Source organism: Pinus tabuliformis, chromosome 1_2 (assembly GCF_031772625.1).
Source record: "Pinus tabuliformis cultivar Carrire ecotype Pingquan chromosome 1_2, CPIR1, whole genome shotgun sequence".
NCBI lineage: Eukaryota > Viridiplantae > Streptophyta > Pinopsida > Pinales > Pinaceae > Pinus > Pinus tabuliformis.
Window position 1 is genome coordinate 1,025,711,942 of NC_142298.1, and position 10,238 is coordinate 1,025,722,179.

At 36.9% G+C, this 10,238-nt stretch overlaps 1 protein-coding gene across 1 annotated transcript in view; it reads right to left on the reverse strand.

The window, feature by feature from the left end:
* Positions 1-8,975, reverse strand: part of LOC149209616 (pentatricopeptide repeat-containing protein At4g21880, mitochondrial-like) — a 133,751-nt gene extending 124,776 nt beyond the window's left edge. The window contains exon 1 of the mRNA XM_089398684.1: positions 8,884-8,975. Coding sequence (XP_089254810.1) covers positions 8,884-8,975 — 92 coding nt within the window. The remainder of the gene's footprint in view (positions 1-8,883) is intronic.
* Between the last annotated feature and the right edge of the window lie 1,263 nt (positions 8,976-10,238).

Consider the following 10,238-nt stretch of genomic DNA (forward strand, 5'->3'; position numbering starts at 1 on the left):
ATTCTATTCTAAGATAACAATATAGGGGATATTCTAAGTGATTATTCTAATGGATGGGCCTTTTTTTGGTTGGGGTTCAATAAGAAGTGGATTGTAAAAGGAAATGAGTTCCTCTTCAATGTCATGGTTATTTTCTAATATTTTCCCCAAGTAGTTTTTAATATAGAATATTCTATTGTGTTGGTGATGTTGGATCATAGTTCAATAAAAAAAATTGGAGTTTCTTTCTCCCTCATTGAGCCACTACACTTTGGATTTCTGCCTCCAAAGAAATTCTTCTTGATTGAATCTCTCCTCTAGTTTATCACCAATGGAAGTTTCCTACTATGCGAGGTCATGTATTTTTCCTTCCAATATTATTCTTTGTTGTATTTGTTCCATATTTGTGCTTATCTCTTTCTTTACATGGTGGATGTTCCCAAACTCCTATTTTTTCCACTCCTTTAATCCAGTATTAGATATCTTGCACATTGGTAGAATTGGTACATAATCAAATATTTGTTTTCTAGAGCTTGTCCCCACCATTTCTCTATATTTTCCTTAAAGGAGGGGTGCCTGATCCAAAATTATTCAAGGCTAAAAAGGAGATTTTGGGACTTCCTTGCTAGTCAAGGATTAAAAATATGGGCTACTGGTATGAGCCATATCTTGCATGATTTAGGCTTCCACTGAAATACATTTAATAATCAAGGATTTTGAGAGTAGGATTTGGTTAAGATGTGAGGCAACTTCAGAAACCCCCCTTATGTTCTATGTATAAACTCCATTAGCAGTCTCTAGAGATACTACATATTGTCTATTATTTCCTTCAAATCGGATGAGTCTTCCTCTAGTCTACTTATTCCTCCTTTCTTTTCATTTAGAGACTTTATGAGATTGAAGTCCCCTCTTGTTATCCAGTATTTGTATTTTATTAATATGTGAATGTTAGGAAGACTTCTAAAAAATGTTTCTTTATCTCCTTGTATATTGGGTCCATATAAATTGGTAATGAATCCATAATAAATTAATCTAATTAGTTCAACTTTAACTGAAATGGTTCTCTAAGATGGTATGGAATGTGATAATCCTTCTTGAGTTCACTACCTTTTCTCCTAACACTTGTATTACTTGTCTATTAATTTTTCTTCCTCTTTTTTTTTTGCTCCTTCATAAGTATAGATTTTTCCTTGGTAGGTCTGTTTTGAAACCTGGATATGATGAAAATGAAGAAAATTTACCTTGACAACATTGATGTAGAATCTCCCGCCCTTTGATGCATGCCTTAGTTATAAGCTGTACCTGCTTGTCTAGAATAGAGACTGGATCTTGACTTTTCCATGCTACAACTATGTATTGTAGATATAACTCTTATAGTTCCATGTCTTTTTCTTCCCCTGATTCTGATGTTTCCTCTTGTTCATAAGTCATTTCCACACCCTTAAAATCCTTGGTTTTGACTTCTTTGTCCTAATTTCTGAGAATTATTTCTTTGTCCTTCTTACCTCTTTGGTCCATTCTCTATAGAATTCACTTTTGGATTTGACACGATTGCATGTTTATGTTGCTTCTGATTCCTTTCGAAGATGCATTCCTTATCATTTTCTTGTTTATTTTCCTTCTATTTGAAGCCATCTTGACCCTTTTCATTTTGTGACTTGTGGGGTTGCTAAGGCATATTTAAATGAAATTCTGTGAATAAATGACCATGATCATGGAATTTCCTACAATGAAATGGAAAATTATCATAGTCTATGGGTTGATTCTAGATATTATTTTGATAGTTAAGGCATATTGTAGCTAGTATAGGTATATAAACATTCATATACACACATATATGTGCATAAGAAGTGTATCTTCTTGTTCGGTGGCTTCTGAGATCATTACAAAGGTCCCCAATGCATTTCCAATTCCTTCTAGTACCTTTTGGTCCTAAAATTTTGAAGGCAAGGAATATAATCTTATCCAAATTGGTGTACATGTAAAATCCTCTTTATCTAAGTTGAATCTTCCAGTTTAGAAATTCATATATTACTCAACTGAGTTGAAGAAATAAGTTCCATTTTGGAAAACTCCATTTCTATCCTATAGGTTGCTAACATTGTTGTAAATAAACCTTTAGACCCTAATTTCATCTCTACATCACCCTTTGGTTGCCAATTCTTTTGGATTCACCATATTAAGGCTCTTTAAGTTGGCCAGCGACCCATAAGTTTCCTTATAATTGAATGATCTTGCATATACTATATATTTTCCACTATCTTGATGGAGGTGATCTCATATTTGGGGACTATATCAACCTAAGGGACATGACCCCATTTTCCTTTGTTGCACTGAATCTTTCTCTTGTGATTACATTTCCTCTACCTATGAAGATGATACCAGATTAATTTTGTTCTATGGCCTTGGATCAATGATTTTGTTTTTTTTTCCCTTCTAGGGATTAGTGGATTTTCATTTTGAATGGCTCGAGCCTTCCCCAATCATTGCATTATGATAGGAGGGGGTTGATACCCCTCCACTTGGATATGCCATAACAGTTGCGGTCAATTGGAACTTGAAGTTTTCACATAAAATATTTTGGATTAAAAAAAATCATTATATGATTTATTAACAATCAAAATTTGTTGCAATTTTTTCTTTAGTTTATTCTTAAATTTAGCCTTCTTTCCACATAATTTGTACACATTTTTAATGGCTAAATTTGTTTTTGTTATAAATAATGTTTTTTGTAATTTGTTGGAGTAAAACCATAGTTTATAGTAGCTTTTAGTTTTCCTTTGTTCAATGTGTTTTAGTAACGTATTTGAGAATCCTTATGCTAATCCCAGCCTTTAGATTGACCCATAAGGCCTTTTAACCTAAACCTTGAAGTTACTCCTTGATCCACTGTAAACCTTGGTTTGTCATCTTATTATCAAGTGGAATTTTTTTGTAAGATCCTTAGGGGGTGTTTATCTTAAGATCCTTGGGTTACTTGATCCCTAATCCCTACTAGGGAAGACTCCCTTATGTTGGATTGTGTCCCTCACTAAAGAGAAGGGTGTGGTTATTGATGTGACAATAGTGACACTTCTATGTGTTACACATTATCTAGGTCACCTAGTGAGGCTTTGCATTAGGTGCTAGATTTTGTTGTAATAGGTTTAGAATACAATTTAGTTGATTTATAAGAACTTCCATTAAGTGTAAGAATTTAAATGAATATGGCCACTTTGTTAATAATTCCTTGAAGAAGATCCCTCACTTTGACCGAGGAGAAAGAAGGATTCTGTTGTACTATGTAACAACCCCCCCATTTATACAAAGTAATAGTTAATATTTGACATATAAATGGGGACCCTTTTAATTTTTTTAGCCTTTAAAAATAAATGCTAACTCTACAAATTTCCTTAAAACCTTTAGAATACAACCCATACTTAGAACTTTTATCGCAAATTGCATTTCGCAGTTTTCCGTGTGACAATTATAAATATCCTAAAGAAAATCCTAAAATGTGATACGCTATAAAGCCCCCACTGCAATTTTCTAATCACAATACTTTAAGAACACGTGATCGCACTTTGCAAGTCGCAAATTAATAAAGCATGTCATTGTGTCACCCCTTAAAAAATTGCAAAATGTGATATTGTTATTTTCGCAATTGCATTTCGCATTATCTCTGAGAAACACTATATTGAAACATTTGAAAGTCGCGATGCGGAAAATAAGGCGTGAAGCGTGGGAAGTTACTGAGTTTTAATGAAATATTAAGTTGTTTGACAAAGTAATTAATGTTTAGCAGCTCAAGGAAATAAATTTATGTTTTCAAGTTATGGCTAGTTAACATAGAAAATTGCATTCAAAACATTCCCACGATTCAAAGTCATTTCAAAGAGCTCTCAACCTTAATTACCCTCTATTGTGTGCGCTGATATATCTCTCTTTCATTTTAAGCAAGCTTCAAAAGGGATGTCATTATGGAAGGTAATGCAAAAGAAAAAGCAATAGAGCATTTCAGAGTCTGAGGCTTTAGAAATGTTGCCCATATTTGCTGATACAGTTTGTAGTGTCGATGGAGGAGCAACGACATGGGAAGTCATCTACAACAGACTTGAAGATGAGCGGCCTAAAATTACTGTCACCAAGGCAACAAAAAACTCAATAAAACCCTTGAGAGTTATATTCAAAGATGTTGCTTGATCTTTTATTCATAGAATAGGAGAAAGAGCCAAGATACTCCCATACACAGATATGATTAGATGGGCAGTGGAAAATATCAGTATTGAAGATAGACAATTCAAGAACTCAAAGATGGAGCTGAGGGAATCAAAGCTGAAGACTTGAAACAAATGTATCATCTTCCTGACCCTCTGGATATTAATGACAAATCCTTCCTGGCCAAGTTCACAAAGCAGAATGAATAATCCTTCAAGATGATTCAGGGTTGGAGAGTCCTAGAGAACAAGTTCAAATATGATAAGATGGGTATGTACCCCATAGCCTCTTAGCAAATCCCCATAACTATGCAGCTTCTATGTTATGTAGATTATACGGATTGCCCAATAATACCAAGTTCTCTATAGAATGGGTCCCTTTAATAGATGCATGTGTCAATTCTCACATAATGAATTGGGCCACTATCCTATCCTATAACATAGCTATTGCTATTTTTGAATATCGTCAAAAGAGATCCACCTCCACAGAGAACCTTCCTCCATTTTATTTGAGTGCCTATATCATGGATGTCATCTATTTATGTACTAAGTTTCCAATCATGGGTTGGAAATGGACTTTGCAAGACCCCTACACAATCCATCTCAACCACAAATAGATGTGGGAATCCCATTTTATACCCCATTTTTACAAAATATTCCATGGTGTTATTTTACCATTACATCAACTGATTTTTGATAATAAACTCCCCTGATTTTCTAAGGAATCCGCTACAAACCTTCTCATAGTAGGCAAGTATTTTTTTGAACAATGGTTCACATATATCATAGTTTATGGCAGTACAATAGACCCACATGTACTCCCTTTGTATGTCTCCGACAAACTGTTAGCCAAAGAAATAGCTCACCAAACTGTTGGTAAGGGCTTCACCAAGACCTTGAAAGATAACAAAAAATCATTATGGCCACCCTTTCCCATCCAATGTGGTTCTTTTTCGTTGGAAAACTTCAACCATGCAAACAAAGAATTACTAAACTTAGAGAGCCTCAGGCTCCATACTCTGCCAAAAAGGAAATTTGACCTAGAAAAAGTAGCACAAAATGTTACTACAACACTAAAGGTCAAACCTTATGTCCATGAAGCTCATGAATTTGAAAATATTTTACAATCAGTTGAATCATTCGAACAAGCATTCAATTGGGTGAAGGTGAATTTGAATCCTGATGACTTTGAAAGGTTTCAGGAATTCTGAAATCAGAAACTCGAAACAATCCCATTGCATTTGTTAAGAGCTGATGACAAACCTACGCCCAGTGTAACTATTAATAGCGAAGGGCCAAATTCTCATATATAATCTCAGGTGAATACACCCAGGATACAAGGAAGACACAAGAAACAAATACTACAGCGGAATCTAGCAGAATGTCAACTGAAAAAATTGTCATAAGTGACCTAACTAAGGATACCGGTCCTGAAGGAAAAAGAACCGATTTGGAGCAAGAATGGGACCAGTTTAATAAAAAAATCCAATATAATCCAAATACAATAAATGTCCTAGAAACCATAGAATATCATACTCCACAACAAACTCAGAAAATTTTAGATTCAAAGCCAATGAGTGAGCAAGGGACAAGTTCACAAAATACAGAAATCATTCCTACATTTCCTACATTTGAAATTATTCTAAAGGTTATAGAAATACCTCCTTTAGATGTATTATATAGTCCACTGCATAAGGCTGTAGTAAGAAGATAGAGGAAAAGAAGGAGAGTAGAAACACCTGAAATCCCACCAGGGAATGAACCAATGGATATAGTTTGGAGGGATATTCCTTCAAACCCAGCTGAAAATTTAACCAGGTTATCACAATTTACAAGGGCATATGCTACTGCCACCATGGATAAAGCCACAGAGGTATCTATTTTGTTAATGGAAATGGAATAAAGGATAGCGCAGCTCGAGCAAAAACTGGAAATCGAGAAAGCAAATGTGAACAAGCAAGCCACTGAACAAATAGTCCATTTGCAATAGAGTATGGAAGTATTAAAGATAAGCCATGAGGCAAAAATATTTATAAAGAACATGCAAATCCAAGAGTTGCAAGAGGCCATGGAAAAATATGAAGAGGTCCCTATTGTTGATGAATTCATCAAAAAGGCATTGGAGCTAAACTCCACTATGTCAAAACAACAAGATCTATTCTTCCAGGGAATGTCCCATATCACCCATTATCTGATTACGAGTGACCAATTAACAGATAAGGCAATTGATCAGAGAACCGAGTTTAATGATTTAAATACTAAGATCTCTGACTACATTGAATGGCAAGAATATGAAGAAGGAAGAAGCGTTAATCTGCCAAAAATAGAAGAAACACAAAAAGACATATTATTCATAGATTGGGATGCGTGGATCAAGCAGGTAGAATTGGAAATATCAAGAGCAGCAGGAGTGGCAAAAAATATAATAAAAGCAGTCAATCACACTTTACACACCACCAAATTGATAAAATAAGGTAACCCAAAGTCACTTCCATATTTGAATGACTTGGATAAAAACTGGAAGGCAAAGGTGAAAATTGAAAGGGAGGCGATCACAAAATTATCAAAAACTGACTCGGAGGCTGATCTGGAATTGACCTAAGACAATTAATAAGGTATTACAGACTCATGTGCATGGATGTGCCTATGTTATTTTATGCAATGGATCGATAAGATTGTGAAATACACAGGCAATGAAGCAGTTAAAGAAAACATAACAGGCAAACATATAAACACAACAAGTTTAATAAGGAGTTTGCCCTATACTCCTGGGCTACGTCTCTCGGTCCAACCTTCAGTGGTGGCCTCTCTATTACGTTTTCAAAGCAGAGTTTTTACAACAGTGAGCTCAATTTGATTCTCACTCAGCAGATACAAATCAATAAGACTGTACTTGGATTCCCCAAGCCTCTGGAGTACATAGACTCCCCTCACTGAACTCTTGACCTCTATTGGTCACAGTAGTATGAGCCCAATCTGAGACTCATACATGACAGGAATTACAGAGGAGTGCACTTGAACCTCTCAAGCCTTCTCTGGAGTGCACAAGCTCTTTGACTCTCTCTGTCTCTGTCTTAACTCTGGCTCGATGCTGCCTTTTCTTCTGTAGGTCAGCTCGGCTTCTTCTCTCTACTTTTGGCTTACTGCCTATTGCTCTTCACTTACTGCTCGCTTCTCTCTCTGTCAGTTTGTGGCTTTAAATCCAATCTGCTTCCCGACTATTCGTTTCCGCTTCCCGGCTTTCTGGTTCCCCTACCTCTGTCCGTTTGAATCCCTCTGTCCTACGTAATCAGTCACTGTATAATGCCTCACAGGGAGGTGGCCACCTAGTTCATAATGGATGAGTGTCAGTTCTCTTGGACATATTTGAAACGACCATTTTTTCCTGTTAACTCCAAGAATGCCCATGAAACACGACCTTCTACCAACGCATCATCCATATCAAACTTCAAATCCTATGTGACTTCACTTCATAACCTTGTCAAATTCGGTCATCTATCAAAACACGTCTCCACCATTGATTTGGGGGCCCCAGATCCGACGATCATCATTCATATCGGGTGGCTAAGTAACATGATGTTTTTCCATCCAATGTGAGCAGTTCTCTCTCTCTTCCCTGGGATGCGTGGCAATCACTGTGTGGCATCGGGTGGAACACGGTCTAAACCACTTACCGCTCAAAGCCCCTCCAATATTCTATCGGTTTTGTGGAATCCCGCTCCGACGGAACCAAAACAATATTTTCCGTATTTTATAATTATTTCGGGTCCGGGTGCTCGGGGCTTCTCTTCATTGAGAGGTTTTCCCTACGATATGCGATTAGTCACTAATTTCATATCAGAAACTACCTTCATTGCTTAAAATTATCCTCACATTTGCTGGTTGGGGTCAGCACGTGTTACCATGGTCCGCCGCTCCGCGCACTAGATCGACGGTCCTCGTTGATCCACACTGATCGTCATTGCAAATGTTTGAGGATTCCCTCTGATAGCTTTATCTTTATAAGACTTTTAATCTTTGGCATAATTTTTAAAGAGTTCATGAAAACTTAGAGAGTATTCTAAGATCCATTTGGATCACGATTTCCCACCAAAAAAGCTTTTGGACCACCAAAAGTTGGTTTTTAAGCATCAATCAAGTGAGGATATAGATTCCTCGCCTGCCCAAATTCTATCCATCTTGCACTGCTTGGTTTTGAACCTTTGAGCCCAATCCTGAGGTACTCAACATCCCCTCTGCATGTAGTTCTCACCTTCTTGTCCAAAACTGTATCTTCCTACAATTCATTGAGATATTTAGGCAACAGATCATCAATAGAAGGCAATTGACTCTGCTCTTCAGGATCTTCAATTAATGAAGGTTAAAAAAGTCTCAAGCTTTCTGCATTAACTACTGAATAAATGTGCATGTAAGCTAGAAAATCATGGCAAAAAGCATTCTCATTGATTTTCTCAAGTATCTTGAAAGGTCCATACCTTATCAGCTTCAGCTTCTTACCTTCTGTTAGACTCCGTCTCATGTCAGAGATTGATTCTTCTTCAAAACCCTGTTTTGAAGAAGAAATCATTTCATGTGTTGTTTTGGATTATGTAATTTATTCTTCAACTCTTCAAAAGGCAGCAGCGACTTCAAGTTCCTATCTCTGCAAAAGCACAAAAAGAACATCATCAGCAAGCAGAGGCAAAAAGCTATTTGGAGAAGGTCTCACTGGAAATCCCAAACAAACTTAACAGCATCAAGCATGCGGAAGATGCAGTTGAAAATTCCAAATCGGAGAACCTCTATGCCTTGTGTGATCATGGTCTCTCAATCACGAAGGAGTTAGTTCAGGATTTGGTGCCTTCATTGGACTGTAGTATGCCTATCTCATTTCCGACTGTTCTATACAAACCGCTTGAGGAGAGAAAAGAAATTGACATTCAGGCAGATGTAAGACATTTGAGTGCAGGCCTTGCTGGTACTCATGTTTTTGCGCATTATAAGACATCAAATATGGGCCAAACAGCTCAACTAACTCAAAACCAGAAGACAAAGATAAATTTTGATGAAAATGTGGCTAAAGAATGCTATGAGGATGATCTGGAAGTGCCTCTGCGAAAGATGATGCAGTGTGGTAGACTGCAAGGAATTAGAAAGCAGAATAATCTTAGAGTCTGAACACCTAGAGAAGCATCAGGTATACTAAAAAGTTGCAGTAAGGAAGCATCAAACATGTTGCTCAGGGCAGCTGGTATTCAATCAGATAAAACTTCAAAAAGTCAAGATTCCAATAAAGTTTCATGTAAAATTTCAAATGGAATTAAGAATACAAGAAGAGATGATGTGCCTGAAAAAGATATTGTTGATAATCCAGTTAGCAGTGATATGGAAATGTCAATCTCAACCAAAAGGAAAAGTACCAAATCAAGCAAGTATGCAGAATATGTCTTAGGTTCTAATCTAGGACGTGCAAAAGTTTCTGGTAAAAGTCAAAATTTAAAAGTGTCAAACCCCAAGGTTTGATGATGCTGAAACTGGAGGAGGACCAGCTGGTCTCGATGAAGCACAATTTAAGCCTTCTGAATTATCTTCCAGTCCAATCTCAGAACAGAGTAAAAGTTTCACCAGCACAAATATCTACTCTAGATGCCAGTGATGTTTTTATATCTAAAGAGCACAGAAATTCCCTTCTAGGACTTCAAAAAGTTTTGAGAGTGGATGCTACTCCTAAAGCAAGGCAGATGCATCTTGCTAAGTTCCTGAGAAGCCTTCGGAAAATGGTAGATGAGTTTGGTGTGGCAGTTGTGGTGACCAATCAAGTTGTTTTGCAAGTAGATGCTTCTGCTATGTTTGCTGGTTCCCAAGTTAAGCTTAAGGGAGAAATTGAATGTGTGCTGGCACTGCTCTCTTAGCTAAAAGGCAAATTTCTTCATTGTTACCAAGGGCCATGTTGACTGTAATAAATGGAGGGTTTATGGCTTAATAAGGAGCAAGAGTTTCATCTTCTAGGAAGCGTTTGTATTTATTGTGGTGGCCTGTGCGACTACCATTGTTTGAAGGATGGATTGGAGTTGTGGGAGCCGT